Genomic DNA, 20,779 nt, shown 5'->3' on the forward strand with positions numbered 1-20,779 from the left:
AATTACTGCAGTTCAGAGTAATGAGGGTTTTTTTTTTTTTTGGTAGGAAGTGTACAGCTTAATTAAATTTAGATATATAAAGTAATATTAAATTATACACAAAATGTCTATAGGTTGTACAACATCAGTAGTATCCCAAAATATAAGAAAGGACTGAGGTTGACTACCAGTGAACTTTTTGTTTGTATGTTTTCAAAAGGGTTGGGGGTGCCTAGATGGCTCAGTCTGTTAAGTGTCCGACTTCAGCTCAGGTCATGATCTCATGGCTCAGCTGGTGCCATCAGACTCTGTGCTGACATTGCAAAGCCATGAGCCTGCTTCAGATTCTGTGTCTCCCTCCCTGTCTTCCCCTCCCCTGCTCTCGCTCTCTCTCTCACAATTAAATAAACATTTAAAAAAAATTTTTAACAAGAGTTCAAAAAAATCAGCAGCAACAAAAATTTCAGTGCAACCATGTACTCTTAAAATTAACAAAAAAATAAAAATAAAAAATAATAATTTCAAATGTATTTGAATGCAATGAAATGATTTTCAGAAAATAAGATACTCCGTTTTCATATCCAGCCCTATTATCATCCTATCATATTGCTATTATCTTCAGCAGGAAGGAATCAGAGACATTTTCCTTGGTTTAACACATCTTGGTAGATGATTTGTAAGAGGATTTCAGGAGACTGAATGGCCTCTATCCATTGCACTTTAAGCCCACCAAAGAATAACCTGTCACTACACAGGCAATGACAGCCAAGCAGTTTTCTCAGGAATGAATGGGAGGGGTGAACCATGATAACAGTAGGATGTAATTCTCCTTACTGTAAGTCAAAATCAGAAGAAGGAGAAGAAAAAGGAGAAGAAGGAGGAAGAGAAGGAGGGGGAGGACCCTGAAGGAGGAGGAAGGGGTAAGGCTAAGGCGGGGGAGAAGGAAAGGGACGGGCAGGGAGGGGGACGGGGAAGGGGGACGGGGGAAGGGAAGAAGTACAAGAAGAACAAAAAGAAAGAGAAGAGAAATAAGAAAGAGACACAATTTCATTAAAGCAACAGTATGTTTTTGCACTGTGACATATAAAATGAGAACATAACTATTAACATAAAGATTTTACAGTGAAAATGTAATGAGAAGGGCAATGCCTTACAATAAACTAAATGATTATCCATTGCTATTTAATTTAAATTGCTTTTATCCTTTTGGAGTAAAATATAGCTTATTTTGAGACCTGTTATAATATGGAAGAGATCATTCCCTTTGCAATCCCAAGCAGACTCTATTGGCTTTGCATGTATTAGTAAATGGGGGCAGGGGGAGTCCGGGTAAAAGTAAAGACTGTATAATTTCTCAAGTCTCAGAACTTTTTGACCAGTCTCTGCAAGCAGACTTTACAAAGATATGAGTCTTTCTAGTTCTGTGTAAGATCTACTCACAGAAATGAGTGGTTCTCACCCCTGACACAGTAGTGTGTAATAAATGCCACTGGGTAATAAAATCAGTGATATGGGTATTAACAATCTAGGTCCCTAGAACAAAATCCTGGCATAATAACCAGGTCACTAGTTACATCACCCAATGATACATGTTACATGCTGTTTAACAATGTGTAGTTGGCTGACAGAACCCAGTCATAACAACAGTAAGACCATGTCTGGTATAGAGAATGGTAACCCTTAAGAACCAAATGTCTTCAACATTAATTCTGTAAACATTTACTTAGCTTCTACACTGTAAGTTCCTTAACATTTCTAGAATCTTACCCAATTAGTAAAGGTAGTAGCAACTTGACTATAGTATTCCCCTCTAAGCCCAGGATGAAGAATATAATATTGGTGACAAGACACTTATTTAGGTAACTGTGTTACATACAAGTTTTTATAAAACTCTTTCTACGTCTGGAAGAGCAAACATTTGATATTTTAACTTTCAGCCACATTAACACTTCTTTTTGAGACTTCTAATGCATAAGGCAAGATTCACTCTTTGAGAAATCCTTGGTCCTCTGGAAATATCAGTCAACAAAGAGGATGGAAATTCCACTAGAAGCCTACAATTCCACTTAGCCCTGGATTTATAATAGAAAGACCAGTATATCACACTTTTTAATGTGTAATATATGGACTCTACTGGCTTATTACAGTAAGAATTTGATTCTTATCAGGATGATTTAGTATAACTCATTTAACATCCTTTTTCCTTGCTGTAGTTATATTTTTATTAATCTATTCATTATATCCCCATTTTCCAATAACACAGAAATGATTGTGAAATTGCCAAGATAATCTCTAATACTGCATTTATTTTTATCAATGATCTCTTTAATGTAAAATATGCATGCAGGATGGCCCTTAAGAATGAAGTACTAATAATATTGGACCTGGCTATTATTTATTGGGCATTTTTAAAACTGCTTTAAATGTATCATGTTATTTAATCCCCATGACTCTAATGGATAGCATTATCACCTCCATCCTGTAGATGAGGAAATGAGGTTCATAAAATTTTTAAAAACTTGTCTGAGATAATATTGCTAAAAGTGGCAACCTGGAATAAGAACTGAGGAAGTTTTATTCAAAAGCACACATTCCAAAGCACACAATTAACAAGTATGCAATATTGCCTCCTGAAATAGATGGCTTGCCTTTGGCTGACAAAATATACATATGTCAAAATTTTAAGTTCATCTGCTTTTAAGAAAATGATAACTAAGGAAGTCAATCTCTTTATTTAACAAAGTCAATCTCAAAATGTAAAATTTCAGATTATCATAACAGGCAGAGAGGGGAGATGTGAATGGTCAAACTGTGTTTCTCCCACCCCAAGATAATCCCTATTTCATGAAAAATTGAAGAGTTATAAATTTGAAGATTGCCAAGCAAGATGCTACCAGAATGACAATGTAGGTTCTCAGGAATGGGGTACAACTTGTCAACATTCTGCCAGAAGACAGCTCTGGCAGAACAACTCAGGGTACCTTGGAAGAGTGATATATGGAGGCAAGATGACTCTTTCTGGAGAAAAGACCAGGAATGGATAACTAAATGGCCTTCTTGGGTCCCAGTTCCTGTAACTCTCTACCTTGCACATTAGCAAACTTAATACCCCTTCAGCGTCAGCCTGTCTCATGCTTGAAACCAGATTTCCAACAGGAATATTGTTGAGCTTCTCTCGGAGTTAAGCCTGGTGCTGTTTTCTTCAAGTCTAAAGAGGCATAAACAGATAATGCAGAGGATTTTATCTGTTATGATTTTAATAGGAATAGTAACCATTATCAGCTTATGATGGGGATAGTGTTGCTCCTTTGGCCAAAGAGTAGGGATGGAGTGGAAATGTAGGAGGGCCGAAGTCCTACCTATTTGGCTTTCCCTCAATACTTAAGGCTTGGAATTCTGAAAATAAAAGGATAAAAAACATTTGTACAGAAAAGAGATGGAGTATTGTGTGTTACCATTGGGGTTCAAGTATCAGTTCTATCATGTGATTTAGTGCCAGACCCCCAGCTCTCTGTCTGGATTCCTTCATCTATAAAACCTAGGTGATAATTGTTCAATACTCTGAGTGCCATTAAGTGGTTCAACCTTCCTCAGTATCAGGGATGCCTAGGGACAAACTGTCATGGTGACCCTCAATTCAAAAAAGCCCCAAAATAAGAATGAACCACATTTATTCCCAACCCCAGGCTTCACTCATCTGTAGCAATCACCACCAGCTAGGTCAGTGGTTCTCAACCAGGGGCCATTTTGCTTCCCAAAAAACATTTGGAAATGTCTGGAGACCAGACACAACTGGGCACAGAGTCTCTGACAGAGGCCTTGGATGGTACTAAACAACCTACAATGCTCAGGACAGCTCTCATAACAAAGAACAATGTGGCCCAAAGTGTCCCTGTATGAAGGCTGAGAAATTCTGGGTTATACCAAGTGAGACCAAATGGATACAGGGAATTTTATTTATATTTATTGACTGACAGTCTCAGTGGAAGATACAACAGACACATTGCATGTGGTGTCATCTGAATATTAAGTTTTTATTTCTTTACCCAAGACAACTCTCCTAGATCTTACTATTGGCCTATTCCATAAACTCATTTCAAATTCTTTCTCAGATCTTCCTCCAAGATAAAGCTAGTTATGTATGTGCAGAGTTCCACTTACCTACTGTGTCTACATTCGTCCAGGGCTTTCTTAGTGTGTCATCAATAACAGAACTCAGACTCTATAATCATGCTGACCAGGTATAGAGTACACACACAGTGGTGTGATATGTATTGCTGTCTTTGCCTCACTTGGTCCCAGCTTTATATGGTCTCTTAGCCCATTGCACTTAAATGGTATCTAGAATGTAAGCTGTCTCCTTTGCCCTATTTTGCTGACCAGCAAAAATTCAACCCAGTACTTTAAATGTTTGAAGTATTTGTCCAGATAATCACAATCACATTCTGTGGCAGTTGACTTTTCAAAACTGATTACAGTTTACAAAACTACATGATGTAAGCATACTTCCTCATAAACTGCTATTATTCTTATTCCAACCCCACACATTTCCTTCTTCATTTTGTCATATCCTATCAATAATAAGTATATACATTTCACAAGATTGTAGTTGACATTCAATAAGAAGCTATCTAAAATGGTCTTGCAAATACTTGGAACACAAACATGCTTCTGTTGTGGTTGCTATAAATATACTTACTCTAGCTCTAGCTAGTCACAAATTGCTATAGATTCCTCTGCCTGGGCCTCTAACATTAAGAAGTCACTTGTCCAAATGGATTTAAAATTACTGTTCATCCATACCTGTGTGAACTTGTTCTTACTCCTGAATTTTCATCTATCAGACGCTAAACTATCCTTTGAAATTAGCTTATAGTGTTATGTCCCACTGGGTATTCCTTTCAGATGTACTTTGTGGACTCTATTGTTTCTCCTGCCTCACCAAACCCTGGGTTTCTGGTCTGATATTTCTAGGCTGGCCCCATCAATTAGTAATACATGTGCAAATGTGAGAGTTTGCAAAGACAAATCTGTCAGCATACAACAAATGCCAGGAGAATCAAATGCCTGAGTATTTTAGAAAGAAGTCCCCTTAAGTTGAATATTTTCCTTGTGGTATAATGGAAGGGACTTCAACTGTGGAGTCAACATAGGACGGGGTAGGAGATCCAGATGTTTCTCCTCCTTCCTCAAACCATTAGGCCCTTAATATTTTGTGGACGAATGAGGATTGTGTATACAATGTTAAAAGAGACACTAGGGGTGCCTGGGTGGCTCAGTTGGTTAAGCATCTTACTTCAGCTCAGGTCATGATTCACAGTTTGTGAGTTCAAGCCCCGCATCAAGCTCTGTGCTGATAGCTTCGAGCCTAGAGCCTACTTCAGATTCTGTGTGTCTCTCCCTGCCCCTCTCCCCCACTCACACTCTGCCTTGCTCTCAAAAATAAGTATTAAAAAAAAGAGAGATAGAGACACTAAATGCAGATAGCCTCACCAAGATCAGCTATTTAAAATGCCAGTTTCAACTTCTTTCCTTAGTAGGGAAATGGTAAATAAATAAATAAATAAATAAATAAATAAATAAATAAATTTGTTGGTATAAGCATTTCTGGCACAGATATTTTCTTCTTATGTGAATTTTTCATTCTTAAAAATAATAAACTCTTCACATTTGAAATTACTTCAATGCCTTTTCAGTTAAAATCTAATGAAAGAAATCACATCTATGGGGCGCCTGGGTGGCGCAGTTGGTTAAGCGTCCGACTTCAGCCAGGTCACGATCTCGCGGTCCGGGAGTTCGAGCCCCGCGTCGGGCTCTGGGCTGATGGCTCAGAGCCTGGAGCCTGTTTCCGATTCTGTGTCTCCCTCTCTCTCTGCCCCTCCCCCGTTCATGCTCTGTCTCTCTGTCCCAAAAATAAATAAATGTTGAAAAAAAAAATTAAAAAAAAAATCTAATGAAAGAATTTAGCAATAAGTCAACTGCAGTTATATTTACATTTTTAAAACCCAACTTTCATATTGCCTATCTCACACACACACACACACACACACACACACACACAATGAGGGAAGAAAATACTTTGGGGGGGGGGAATAAGAACGTATCTGGCTTTCTTTCGCATACATTCTGAAGAAAGAACATATTATTCCCCACATCGATGGCCTTCACTTACTTATTCATTTATTCAGCAAGCCCTTTGTAAGCATGCATTCCAGAGTAATGCCAGCACTACACACTAAAGTTGCAATGACAAGTGAGATACTGCCTGTGCCTCAAGGAGCCTATAGTCTAGCTATGGGTAGCATGTGCAGTGGAAAGTGAATAGGATATAGAAGAGGGTGGAGAAAGAGGATAAAAAGATAAATGTATGTATATATGTATATGTGTGTGTGTGTGTGTGTGTATGTTGAAAGTATGTGTTGCAGGTCCAGTAAAGCACAAGACAAAGAGTCTTAATGGATCTGGAAAGAAGGGAATAACAAAGAGACACAGCTTCAGAGAAGAGGTAAATTCCTATGAAGTGAATCCAAAATGATGAACACTATCAACCAGGAAGGCAAAAAGGAGGGACACGGGGCATTCCTGTGGGAGAAAACAGGGTTGCAGGCTCAAAACAGCAAAAGACCCTGTGACAACAATGAACGGTTCCTCAGAGCAGCTGGAAACATGAAAACAGGAGCCAGGAAATCCTAGCTATCATCTTGACGTTTTATAGCAAGTTGTCTAGGTTTAAGCATGAGCTCTGTCTCTTTCAGTCTGAGACCTTGGGCAAGTTAATATCCTTACCTAAAAAATAATAACTAGTTCTCTGATAAGCCTTTGTGGAAATTAGAGATATCCCACAAAATACCTAGAAATATGCATATTGTGATGTGGGCACTTAATAATGGTAATGAAGAGATAGTGATTATGATGGTGATGATGATGGTCGGGGTGGTGCTGCTGCCGCTGCTCTTTCTTACCTGGATACTTTTATGCATTTCATCGTCTGGAATGGCCTTCACCCCCAAATTCTCCACCAAGATTACTTTTGCTTGCCCATTAAGTCTCAGTTCAAATTTCACTCCTTTCTACAAATCGGAGTTAGGTACACCTTCATTGATCTCTCAGAGCACATTTACACTCTATTTTCACCAATGACTTAGTTTTCCATGTCTTCCTCCTTCATTCCAGGCAAAGGGAGAAAAGAAAAGAAGCCAGACTGTATGCTTCTTAAAGAATGGCTCTGTGTGTCTTATGCCTTTTGGTATCCTCATCCACGCAACCTAGCATTTATTGAATATTCAGTAAGTATTTGTTGAAATAACATATTATCAAGAAAAGAATTAGAAACTAGAATACAGAATGCTTTTATAAAATAAAACCCTGAACAGTCAGGGTTCTGATAGGAAATATAACAAAGATTAAAGCCTCTAGGGAGGGAAGAGAGCCTCATGTATTTAAGATCTTGAAACTTTGAGAGGAGCGCTATCCCCATAAAGCAAGGTAATTACCATGGCTGGCTATCAGCCTCTGCAGCACCGACATACAGGTGACCACACCTAGTTGAGCCAAGTTCATCACAAAGGCCTAGGTTGAAACTAAAAAGTGCTATGAGACATGACAGAAAAAAGAGTACCCAGGCAATGGGAATATCAAGCACAGAGACTCTTGTCTGGCAAAGAACTTGGCTTGTTTCAGAGTCAGAAAGGGACCAGCCTGGTTGGAGAATGGTCATGAGGTGAAGCAGGAGGACAGACAATGGGAAACAATATGGTCAGAAGGAAGAACAGGTGCCAGATAATTCAGGGTGGTCAGGATAAAGTGAAGGCTCTGGGGTTGTTTTCTAAAAGAAATGCTAAAGTTTAAACCAGGTGTACAAGGTGATTGGAGGAAAAATTTAAATACCTACCTGGTTATTAAGTAGGGAATTGTGATAAAGTATTCTGGAAGCCAGGAGCCCACTGAAGTCATTGCCGTAATTCAGGTAAATGTGCAAGGAGTTTGGTGATGGTGGTGGAGGTGGACAGAGTGGCAAGACTAAAGATACATTTAGGAGGTAGAATAGGAAGAACTCTCTGATGGACTAGGTGATGAAGAGAAGAAAGGTGAATCTTAGCAGAAACCAACTTCTAGTCTGAGTCTCTGAAAAGATGCTCTGACATGATGTGAGAAAGGGGTAGGCAGTAGCAATCAAAAGTCTTGATGGTTTATGGTTTATTAGTGATGGAAACATGAAAACAGGAAACATAAAAAAAGTTTATGGTTTCTATTAGACATCTAAGTGAGAATCCTGAGTATAGAGCAGCATCCAAGAATAGAGGAGAAGGGAGAGGTCTGGGTGGGAGACATACACAGTCTGCTGGTGTTCAGCATTTGGTAATTAAATCCATGGGATTGGGGGGCACCTGAATGACAGAGTCAATTGACTCTTGATTTCGGCTCAGGTCATCATCCCAATGTCATGGGTTGGAACCTCAGCATGGAGCCTGCTTAAGACTCTCTCTCCCTCTGTCCCTTTCTACACTTTCTCTCTCTCTCTCTTTTTCAGATAAAATAGTAATAATAATAAATAATAATAATAATAATAATAATAATAATAATAAATAAATAAACAAACCCATGGTATTTATAACACCACTCAGCTGGAAGTTACAAACCAGATGCCCCAACCCTCCCTGAAAATATTTTTGGTGATCTCATATAATCTATCATTTCCTCGAAAACACCCCTCCAAGATATTTCTTTGGAAAGGGGAGTGAGCCTTGTTCTGATATGCCTTTAGGTAAGGCATGCCCTCTCCAATTACCATACTTCCAATTTGCATCTAACCATAATATATATGTTACCTGTTAACCTTGGAGGCATTTAGTGTTTAAATAAATACTCCTGAGGACTTCAGAATACCAAGTCCCTAGAGAAACCAGAGAAGAAGTCACTATGATAGGCCCTGAGCAACCTTATTTATTGGATGAAGAATATAATAATTTCCCCTCATCATCCCAAACTCATCACCTGCAAAGAGAAAAGATCCCAAAGACATATAAAACAAACGAACAAACATTTGACAATACAAAGCAAATTGATTGAACATGGAATCATCTAGTGTCAAAGGAGAAAAGGCTACCCGAATAAGATAATATTGTGATTCTCTCTTCCCATCCTTTTGTTCTAAAGTCACAGAGGAGGTCTCTGCTATGAAGCAATCAGAGACAATATGATATTTGAGTTTATTACATCATGTCAAGACAGTGCTTATATCATTGTATCACCTGTCTTTCACAGTATGGTATGTATTACATATCCATCAAATTCTAAAATCTTTCTTGCTCATCACTGTGGTACATATTTTTGGCTTTTCTGTCCAAACCATCCAACCTTCTTCATTGTTTCTAAAGGAACCCATTTTTTATTTGGATAACCCCCTCCTCATTCCTGTACTAAACCATGTGCATGTGTGTCTTCAAGTACACTGAATAAAAAAAATGGTGTAAGATTTAATTCTAGGCAACAAGAGTTGAGGAGAAATCTGTGTGGAATTCTTTATTTAAAAAAAAAAACTCAAGAAAGAAATTTCTCTTTGCCCACACAATATTTTCAGTTGCCATGTCTGCAGTCCAATTATCTAACTGGAACAGCCACGTACTGACCATGACAGAAGCTAGTCTGAGAAAGACAATGCAGAATGGTGCAAATTACCTGGGTCCTAGGTCATGTTATTTTGTCACTGAATTAACAGACTCCTCAAATGGTCTTTTCCTTTTGTGAACTTATTTATTTTTCTAATTCCTTTAACCATTTCATTTAGAGTTTTCTGTTATTTTGTGATGTTTGTGTGGTAGGGGGCAGGGTAGTTCTTCTTTAAAAGGATGCACCTCACCTACCTTCCCTTTTTAGTGTTTATTTATTTTGGGGCTCCTGGGTGGCTCAGTCAGCTGAGCATCCAACTTTGGCTCAGATCATGATCTCTCAGTTCGTGAGTTCCGGCCACATATTGGGCTCACTGCTGTCAGTCCAGGCCTGCTTTGGATCCTCCAGTCCCTTCTCTCTGCCCCAACCCACCTTGCGTTCTCTCTCTCTCTCTCTCTCTCTCTGTCTCTCAAAAATAAACAAACATTAAAAAAATAAATAAAAGGGTTTTTTTAGTAATCTCTACACCCAAAGTGGATCACAAACCCATAACCCTGAGATCAAGAGTCAAATGCTCTTCTGACTGTGCCTACCAGGCACCCCTACTTTCCTCCCCCTCCTTTGTTTAACAAGGCTTCACACTGGTGTGGATCCCAATGCAGCACTTGAAGTCACAACCTTGAGATCAAGATCTGAGCTGAAATCAAGAGTTGGGCACTTAAACTACTAAGCCACCCAGGCTCCCCCCCGCTTTCCCTTTTTAATCCTCAGCTTTCTCATCTGGTATCTCTAAGAAACACTTAAAATTTTATGGTTGTAGAACTGTTGCACATCAAGTGTACTTTAGTATTTTCTGTCTCCTCTGAAAAATGCTCTGAACTATTGAGGGAGACCATTGGAAGTAATCCTTCAAGAAACCCAAGGTATCTGTATCAGACAACATATGGCTTGTGTAATCAGGAGACTAAGAAGGAAAGAGCTTTCTCACCTCTGCGTCTGAAATTCCCAGGCATATTTTATGCTTAAATCCAATGCCACAAACAGAGGTCAGTAATGAGGCATTGGTACTGCTCAAAAGACCATTACTTACCAATATGCCAGGAAAATGGTTATCTGTATGTTATCTCCAAATACTAAAGAGAAATATTTTGGTACAGTCCAATGATTGTCATTAGTCAGAAAAAATTCTTTTGGGTTAAAAAGGTACCACTAAATTAAAGCCTTTAAAGACCAGCTATTATTAGCATTCATGAAAGTGGGTGGTATAAAATCAAGGTGTTAAAAAACCTTTTGTTCTTATTAAGATATACCTTTAGGAACACCTGTCTGGCTAATAATATCTTAGTACCTGAATCATCCTGAAGATAGACCAGGAATGTGTGACCATTTTCACTTTCTACCTAAAGACACAAACCTTAGGAGTGCTTCCCAAGGTCAGAAAACTGGGTCCCAAATTTAGATCTTGTCTTTGAAATATTTGGTTTTAAGCTTTTCCTTCAGAGTAGAGTCAAATTCTCAGAGATAACACAAAGTCCAGGCCCTTTTATGTATTTGAAACCTCATTCTTCACTGATCCTGATCACTTATATTATATAACATAGTCACACTCAACTAATAAATGCTTTCAGGACAGTTACAGTGCCTTGTTTCTTCATGTTTTGCACAGGTTTGTCTGTGTCTGAAACATTTTCTTCCCCTCTTCTTAATTAAAAAAGAATTAATTTAACTCCTATATAGTATCTGGTTTGGGCTTTGTAAATGCCACTCAAACCTTATATTTACCCCTCCTAGCACTTATCATTTTATATTATAATAGTATTAGTTTGCATCCTGGGCTGTGCCCGTTAAAAACAAGCAGTGCTGTTCTATTTGAGTATTTTTCCAGTAAATGTGAAATGACTAAAATAATGAAAAAGTAAGTCCAAGCTTCTATCCATTATACCTTTATACATTTTTACTACAGCTGCCCTTCCTTGGTCAAGAATACCTGCCTGGCATAGTTTCCCTACCCTAATTCCTTTATTGTCTGAAAAAAATTATTCAAGTAAAGGGCCCATACGCTAAATACAATAAGTACTTTTATGCTATTTATTTTCCATTAAAATAGAGTGGAGTCCATTTTTCTTAGGGGAAAATCCTAGAAACCAGAGTTGTGAGAAGTGGTGTTCTTAAACCCAGCAGTAGTGATTCATCTTGAAAATTAAGGTTTCTGATGAGAAAGAGTCTCACTACAGGGCCAAAGCTAATAGTTCCCCTACAAGGCCCCATCCATTAAAATCAACAGCAACTTGTATCTGCTATGCTAACTCAGGTTCCAAAACAGAGGGGCAAAGATTGTCTCTATTTGGACAGACTTTCCTCATCCCTAATGTAAAAGATACTTGTAATGTGAAACCTATTTTTGACTTACAGAAACCACTCTTTCTCAAGAGAATTAGCATATCTATTGTGACAATCCTTGAGGCCCCTTTGTCATCTCTCCAAATGTTGCCTACATACTTTAAAGTAAAATGTTCAGTTCAGCTTAGGTTAAGGAAGACTAGTATGTTTCTGAACTCAAAAGTCAGACGGCATTTCTTAGGAAGACAAATGAGTTCATAGCCCTCTTTGTTCTTTCATTCGAAGAATCTTAATTGAGGACCTGTTATACCCTGGATATAGCACTAGGCACTAAAGTTGCCAAAAGTAAAGACAAAGACCCTTGAAGAGCAGTAGAGGGAAGAGAAGTAGTAGAAAGACTTACATGGAAACAAATAATTATACCTAAGAAGACTAACTGTTATGAAGCAGGCAATGAGAAGATTATGTGAGAACATAGGTGATTAGTTGAGACCATGACTACTGCCTAAGGGAATTAGAGAACTGGGAACATTCTGTTTGAGATTTGAAGTAAAAATAGGGTTTATCAAAAGGACCATTTGGTGGAAGCGTAGAACAGCAAAGGAAACAATGGATGTAGAGATAGTAGGAAGGCTATATACACAGCATGATATATTTCTCCTCAACTCAATCACATGTACAATTCATGCAGCTAGGTATCTTCCATTTTTGTAGTTACGCATCAGGATGAGTAGCTGCACTTTTTATTGAATTAATCAGTCCTTTAGATAGCATTTAAACTCAATATTCTTCTTTCCCTACCTTCCTGGTATGGATCCATGATGAGATCTTGCAGATGTTACTACAATATTAGAAGATACTTTTCAGCTCCCTGGTGACTTCAAAATGAGTTTTTATCATCATTATAGTTAATAATAATTGCAAATAAAATTCTTAGCTTTTATGTCATAAAAATTGATTCTTACTATACAGTTCTCTATGAAAATGTCATATCCCTTAAAAATTGCTACTAGAACAAATTATAATACAAAGCACTTACATAGCATTTTTGTTTGGGTAGATAATTTAAGTTTATTGCCCTTCTGCTAGTGAGAAGAAAAGCCTGAACAGGGTTAATAGCCTTCCCCCAAGGCTACATGTTATATCCATTGTGATACAGAGAGAATGAGAGTTCAAATTAAGGATGACCCTCTAAAGGAAAACCTATCCAATCTGCCCTACACTCCATTTGTACATATCAGGTAAGACTGCATGCAATGGATCTTTCTTCCCAATCCTAACTGTGAAAAACAAACAAAAACCTGAGTCCTATAAAAATTTCCAAGAGATAAAGTTGTTCAGAATGTAAACTTCTTTTATTTCAAGGCTTATCACCTAAGTTAAATTGGTTCTGCTAATGTAATACCATGCTGGGTCTGTCCAGAGGAGGTCAGGTTTACAACTGATAAACCTGTTTGTTTCAGTTGTGGTATACTGCTTCCAGTGCTATCCTACCAACGTGGCACATATCCAATAGCTAAAGAACACTCGTAAATGAAAGGAGAAAGGTTATGGTGATATTCCTGTCTAAGACTCTTTTGCCAAGTTTCAGATGAAGCTGGCAAGAAGGGAGAAAACTGCCTAACATACTTTCTGCTTAGTGTGACTATCTCCATAGTTACCAAAAGGTGTTTATTACCAAATGCCCTCAAACCAAATCAGATAACAGAACCATTGAAAGCCAAACAAAATCTCAATACAGTTTTTTTTTTTTTTAAAGAAATGTGCTGTGAATTTAAAAGACAGAACAAGGTTTCCCACTAGGTTACCAATTAAACAAGGCCTTAAAATTTTATTTAGCTCATTTTAGAGATGATAGACCTTAACAGTCACTTAATAATCAACAAATATATATTCAAAGTCTATTGTGTGAAGTGCTTTGTATCAAGAAAGCCCTGTAAGGGATAAAAGAGATATATACCTGAAGATATCTCAGCTCTCATACAATTCACATTATTACATAATCCTAAGTATCATTCTGAAATTGTTCAGACTCCACCTGTGATACTCAAACACAGACAATTCTTACAGGGGGACTATAGAACAAGTTTGTCTTATTTTGTAGTTCTTTAGCACAGGATTTCTGAAACTTTAATGTGCATTAAATCACCCAGAAGGCTTGTCAAAAACAGATTGCTGGTTCCTATCCCCAGAATTTCTAGTAGATTAGGTCTGGGTAGGACCCAGGAATTTGCATTTCTAATAAGTTCATAGGGGATGCTGATGTTGTTGGCCCAGGGACCACATTTTGAGAAGCGCTACCTTAGCTCATTTATTCCATGCTACATTTGTTGAACTATGTATTTTCAGTGAAAAGTAGTGATTTGTCATCACAAATTTGTCACTAAAAATGTCTTTACTACCTGAGCAAAACATGAGTTTCTAGGAAATTATTAACACCTATTTTTCCAAGAAGCAAATGAAATACTACAAATTTAACTAAAAATATGTTATAATACTTCTTCAAAGTAAAAGCTGCCAATTCAAACACTTCAAATGTTGAATAAGAAAGAAACTTTATATTTTATTAAGAAAAATGAATAAAATAGAAAACTAGCCCATCTTTATAACACTGTCACTCTTTACTAAAAATATAAAAACATTTAATCCTTCCTTTAAAGAGTAGGATCTACAGTCATTATTCTAATGACTATAGAATAAGTATTTAAATTTAAATACTTAGCATAAATGCAAACTATAAATGACTATAAATTGGTCATTAGCAGAATTTCTAACTTGTGGTCCTATTCATGGTCATCACAGGCTGTGATTTTTGCCTTAAGCATATGAGGAAGTTGTTTCCGAATAATTAAAAAGATGTAGACCATTTCGAAGAGGGAGAAAAAATTTTTCTCACACACAATGTCTTTCATTCTAATTTTTTGTAAGTCTACTTTTTTGGCTTCAAATATCACCACTTAAGAGAATGGCCCATTCTCCTAATGCTGAAGAAAAATCTGTACCTTGCCAAATGGAACCATAGGGTTCACTGAATACCGATGATAACTCTTTCTTTAGTGCTTCTGAGTCTGTGTTGAGATCATAATGTAATAAAGTTTCTTTTTGTTTTTTTTCCTTATGACTAAAGTCCTTAGGATAAAGACCAAGGAGAATCCCTAAGTCAAAATACACTATAGAAGCATATTATACTCTTCTAGAATTTCATGTAATAGTGATATTTGAGAGGTACATTTTGCATATTGCAATGACATAAAGAGGTGGAATTTTCTCTTATATACTCTTTATATTTCCAAATTTTTGTGGATGCAATTATGAAATACACTTTAAGACAAAATGCAACACCAGCTGAAGTGCCATGTGAAATATGGATGTGGTATCCATCCTTTAAACTTGGAGTGTGGAATTACCAATCAGTAAAAAGTGGTGTCAATTGGTACATTTCCAAATTATTCTCACCATGCCAACTTATCACAATGTCACACTCCAAAATACCAATGGCTAAAGACACAAATTATTTTCTAATGACCATGCCCTCAGGCACACAGATTTAATAAAAAATGTACATATGAGAAGATTTCATCCTCTTTTACTACCTAATTTTATCTCCTGTTTCACACACAACAGTTTTGGATGGAGCTGTGGATTAGAGGTGGTAAAGAGAAAATGTCTGTATTTGTCTAACACTTCAATATTACAATATAAAGACAATAAAATTGTCATGAAAAGTATTTGTCTGCTCATAGATGTTCTACTCTGAAGAAAATGAAAATCCTAAATACACCTTTAAATACACTTTGTAAAAATGTGTAGCTATTTGTCCAGGAATTTGTATGTACATACATACATACCTACATACATAAATAAATAATAAATTTTAAAAAAGAAGCTTTTGGGATCCATTTACACAGATCTGAGAACCTGGGAACCTGAGTGTGAAGGTAGTGATAGAATAAGCCATGTCTGTCTTAAAAAAAGAAAAGACATTGATATGAAAGAGTCACTAGATGAGAAAAGTAAAGAAATATTGTGCACTATATTTTGGAGTTCGATAACAAAATAAAATAGGTATGATTCCTGATTGAGGAACCACCCACCCTGAGGATTCACACACAACTTCTAACTTCAGAGAAAAGATGGACCATTCTTCTACTACCCTTAGAAATACATGGGTGAATGATTTCTATTAAAATATGAAAAAAGAAAAAAAACTCTCACTTTTTTTAAGGCAAAGCTCTAAATTTGAAATTCTGCTGAAAGAAAAAGTAAACGAAGTTCAGAGATTTGACTGGAAGATTTAATTTGCTTTCAGTTTAACCAAGAGAAGCTAAGACAGGGAAGAAAAAACCAAGTTTGTTGCCTAAAGTGGGGACAATTTTTCAGAAATGAAGTTTATAATAAGCCAAGATTAGATCTGTATTTAGCATTCCCAGATTGTCCCTAAAACTTTCCATTACAGATCTCAAAGATTCTTTTTTTAGAGTGCTGCTACCTTGACGGTAAGATTTGTAATCATTTCAGGAAAAGCTTTATTGCTTTTCAAGCTCTAAAATGAGAGAGGGTTTTATGACTGCATTGCATTCAACATTTTGTCCAAAGAGATCTGACACCTTAATTTGACTTCCTCTTCTCTGTTCTCTTATCAGTTTTGACTACAGGAACATACCTGCTCAAGTACATCAGGACAAATGTGTCAGGGACTGGTAGAGCTGGAGAATGGCCAGAATGACAAAAACAAATGTCAAGCAACCTGAATAATGTTAACCATTTTATTCCATCATGACTCCTCCCAACGCCTCCTCCTTCAGCTCTGCCACCACTCTGACCACAAACAGCTTTCACTGGCAGCAGCCGCTAAATTTGACTCACTGCAGATATCATCACTTTTTAAACTTCAGCTGGAGAAACGACATATAAACACACCTGTTCTTTCTCCTCCCACACATTTTGGCCCTTAAAGCTATTTTTAGCCAAAGCAATTCATTTTTGTTCATTCCCATTGCATTCTTTTTTAGCAGTAGTTAAACTGTCAAGAGAAGGAACAGTCAGCATTTACTACATTGACAAAAGGGGGAACAATTCCCTAGAGGATTATTACTCTGAACTGTGAGGGGGTGGGGGGAGTCCCTAGAGGTTTTAGAATTTCCAAAATGGAGCAATTTACAAGTTATTAAGTATCTGGATATTTCTGGAGCCCCAAAGTGGGTCACTTATCATTACCTGCAGGCCAATCAGATTCCATAAGGGAGTTTTGCTTAAAGTTTTCAGATAGTAAATTTAAGAGTGAGGGGAAAATTAACTCTAAAAAAAAAATCATGCTTGAAAAAAAAGAAGATATATTCCAAAAATCCAAAATGTCTTTTGAGCTCCAGTATCTAATAGCTTTCCAAAAACCTCTCATCTCAGGGTTTTTCCTTAGGTTGTTGCCGCATTGTGTTCATAGGCTAATGCATTACCTAAATATAGATAGCCATTTTTAGTATAAATTCCAAAAGCCATAAATGTTTCATAATTGAGCACATAATTTGAAGTAAGAGAGCTTTTCCACTCATCCCCTTTTACTGTTGCAAATTGGAAAATACTCAAGTAATTACTCCCTTAATAGTTCAATGCTTGCAACTTTATATACTTTATGAACATCACAAGCATCTTTTGCTCCCCAGAGCAATATGGGGGGTGGGGACAACACAAAAGAACTTAACTTGTATAATTAACCAAATCATCCAGTGCTTTGATTCAAGATTTCTTCATTAAGCCATTAATGTAATACATTGCTAAGTGGTGGGTTGTCCAATTTTTATGATGCCTTTCATTTCAGTTCAATGGCTGCAGTTAGAATGAAAAAAAAAAAAGAGCATCTGCAAGATCAGCAAGATGATGCAAAACCCTTAGACTAGAAACATTTTTTTTTCTGCCTTCACAGTTTGTCTGAGGGCAGTCAATGCCAGAGGACCAATAAGGAAAGTAATTTTAAGTCCAGAAAGTAGCATTCATTTGTCCTTATCCAATAAATAAAAGGGCAAATAAAACACTTGATTCTTGTGACCTCAAACACTTAAACAGAAAGCTGCTGGTCATTTTATGGGTTTCCAAACATACTCAAAGGTAGATAGCCAGTTCATAATTCTATCCCACTTTAGGCTACAACACATATTTCCCACCAGAGTTTATATATCACAATGTGGAGTGTCATATATGTACTGTTTAGTCATTGTTCAGTGATGGTATGCTTACATAAATGACATATATGGGAATGTGACATGCAGAGGAAAACTTATATACTAAAGCATAGTATTTTATTTCTAAACTTGGACACCATACAAAACATTCAATGCTGAGAAAGGCACTGCTTTTGCCATTAGAGATGGTGAAAATTATCTGAATTTTAGTTCTTTATGGTTATAGTTAACTTTATATGTTTATATATGCTGAGAGTATAACTATATATCATTTGATACATCCTGGAGACTTCATTGCTTTTAAAAATAATTGCGTATAAATGGAGTTCAGTGTATGGTATATTTATAACTCAAAGACTGACAAAGGGTAGGTCAGTTCACAAGAAAAAAACTTACTGCTGAAAATTATATTGTCTAATGACAGTCTATGCAGTATTTTCAAATACCTGAGATATAAACCAAAAGTAACATAAGCACAAAAAGCCAGTCATGTCGAATTTTGGAATCTCAATTAAAGACATACAACTGTTTGTGAATTAGAGATTGTAGTTACTAAAAATGATCTATAAGGTTATCAGTTTTTTTTTCCATGAAAGAGTTCCAAAGGAGCCCATCACTTTCTCCCAGGATGCAAAATATCCACAAAGATAAATTGCAAGACAAAATAAATCCTTCATTTGAAATCTGTTTTTAAGAAGTCTCCTTTTAAGTAAGAACACCAAAATAACAGCAAAGAGGATAGCATAAACATTACTTAAAACTAAAACAGAACAGTCAAATTCCAAATTTGGTCCTTTTCTTTTAGCCATGTCAAATAAGCCTCAAATTTAAAACAAGCACTTGTATTAAAAGGCATCCCCAATCACCTCCCTTACATGATGGCTTAGATAATAGCATATGTTTGTATACTCCCTCTATAGACTTTCATACTCCATCACTATAGTGACTTTAGTATAACCAACAGTTCAACACTCACAATGATGAATATGTTTTTCTATGAAAAGGATAAGAAGTCCCAAATCCATATGACAATGAAATGCTATTATAAAATTTGTATTCAATTTAATATTATCTGTTTTCAGCAGTTTGCAAATTCTTCACCAGTTTCATCAAGAAAACGGACATGGAATAAAAACTCCTCTGGAAGCTCAAAGCTCACTAAACTTTCTTCCTAAAATATACCACTGATAGAGTCTCAATCAAAAAAGAAAAAAGTCATCAAGGTAAATGAATTGTTAAGTGAAAACTACTCTCTCCAGTCTATATACACATGCAAACAGAACTAAACTCTTTACTTAGATCCAATCTTTCATTTAAACTCAGAGCAACTAGCTGTCTTCACTGTCAGTGCCCTGCCATACCAACATTCATGTGTTCAGTAGATGAATGAAGATACATATGCAGAAACAGAGGGAAGAAGGAAACCTGGGTTCCTACCTTGACAGTTTTCGAGGGTTGACACTTGATGTGATGGGACACGCTGGCCGTTTGGTTCATTTTTCAGGACCCTGGACAGCGCACGATCCCAGGTGGACTTCCAGGATGAATTGGTGATCAAGTCTCCTCTACTGGACTTGAGCAGGGGCTGCTGCTGTTGCTGTTGCTACTGCTGTTGCTTCTGCTTCTTCTGCTGCTGCTGCTTTCTCACTCCGGAGGCTGAAACGCTGTCAGATTGGAGGGATCTGTATCTCAGCCCTAAATAAAGCATTCATTTGGTTCATCAGTCTCAAAGCTCTTGACGATATGGAAAAGAAAGCTACAGACTGTTGCAATTCACTTGTACTGTACCTTTTCAGTACTGAGATGTGACAGCTTTAGAGTACAGCCAATGATCTTGGCTCTCATTCTCCTTTCAAAGAGACGGATACCAGAAAACATACAGAGATCAATTGCAGTACCACAGTTTAAAGGGATACTCTCAACTCCCCGGATTCTAACCACTTTATACTTTTTTTTTTCCCAGTGCAAAAGAAATCTGCCTCTCTCTCCCTCTCTGCTCACATTTTTTTTTTACTATAATTCATTCTCATTCTGATACTAAATTTTTTTCTTCCTAGGTAGTTTTTGCAGTCAAAACAGCAGTAAATGCTGGGAAAAGACCTGTTGCCTGATTTAACATTGTAGGTTTTAACATAAGTATGGTAAAGGATTTACATCTTCTATGGATATGTAAGAAATTCTACAGTGACAGCCGGCTAAGATACTGACTATTCTTATTTTGTAAGCTGTGAGAAAGCTTATGGTATATAAAAAAGTTTTCAAACATAATAGTTACTAGACGTTGCACCAAACATTTTTTTTTTTCAAATTTTAACCATCTCTTTCCTTGAGGTCACTTTAAAAAAAAATTCCCTGGGACAAACTAGTATCTAGCTCATGCCAATCCAACTTCCCACGTAGTTACCTCTCTGCCCCAAATGGCATTCATTTTTGCAAAATAAGTCATAAATGGTTATGAATAAGGTTTCTACAGAGTAACCACTCCCTGTGGTCACATTAGCACCAACTAGTATGAAAATATCCTAGTTGGAAATAAGAGATCCAGTAGGCTTGACTTAATGTAGTATATTATTTCCCAATATTTATTATAAAGTATTGAATGCGGCCTAAGCTGAGTGTGTATGTCTCATGTATTTTTGAAGACTAACCCTTTTTACTCATCAGACATATATCTT

General features: G+C 36.9%; 1 protein-coding gene and 1 long non-coding RNA gene across 2 annotated transcripts in view; one reads left to right on the top strand and one right to left on the bottom strand.

Annotated features, from left to right (window-relative positions):
• Positions 1–19,633, bottom strand: part of DPP10 (dipeptidyl peptidase like 10) — a 1,330,293-nt gene extending 1,310,660 nt beyond the window's left edge. The window contains exon 1 of the mRNA XM_040474884.1: positions 19,542–19,633. Coding sequence (XP_040330818.1) covers positions 19,542–19,601 — 60 coding nt within the window. The 5' untranslated portion in view covers positions 19,602–19,633. The remainder of the gene's footprint in view (positions 1–19,541) is intronic.
• Positions 7,473–19,822, top strand: LOC121030457 (uncharacterized). The gene is made up of 4 exons (XR_005790208.1): positions 7,473–7,945; positions 13,018–13,169; positions 19,187–19,327; positions 19,609–19,822. It is a non-coding gene; the product is annotated as an uncharacterized LOC121030457 (long non-coding RNA).
• Positions 19,823–20,779: the final 957 nt, after the last annotated feature.

The sequence above is a fragment of the Herpailurus yagouaroundi genome, unplaced genomic scaffold, assembly GCF_014898765.1.
Source record: "Herpailurus yagouaroundi ecotype Mexico unplaced genomic scaffold, PumYag 140, whole genome shotgun sequence".
In the NCBI taxonomy this organism is placed as follows: domain Eukaryota; kingdom Metazoa; phylum Chordata; class Mammalia; order Carnivora; family Felidae; genus Herpailurus; species Herpailurus yagouaroundi.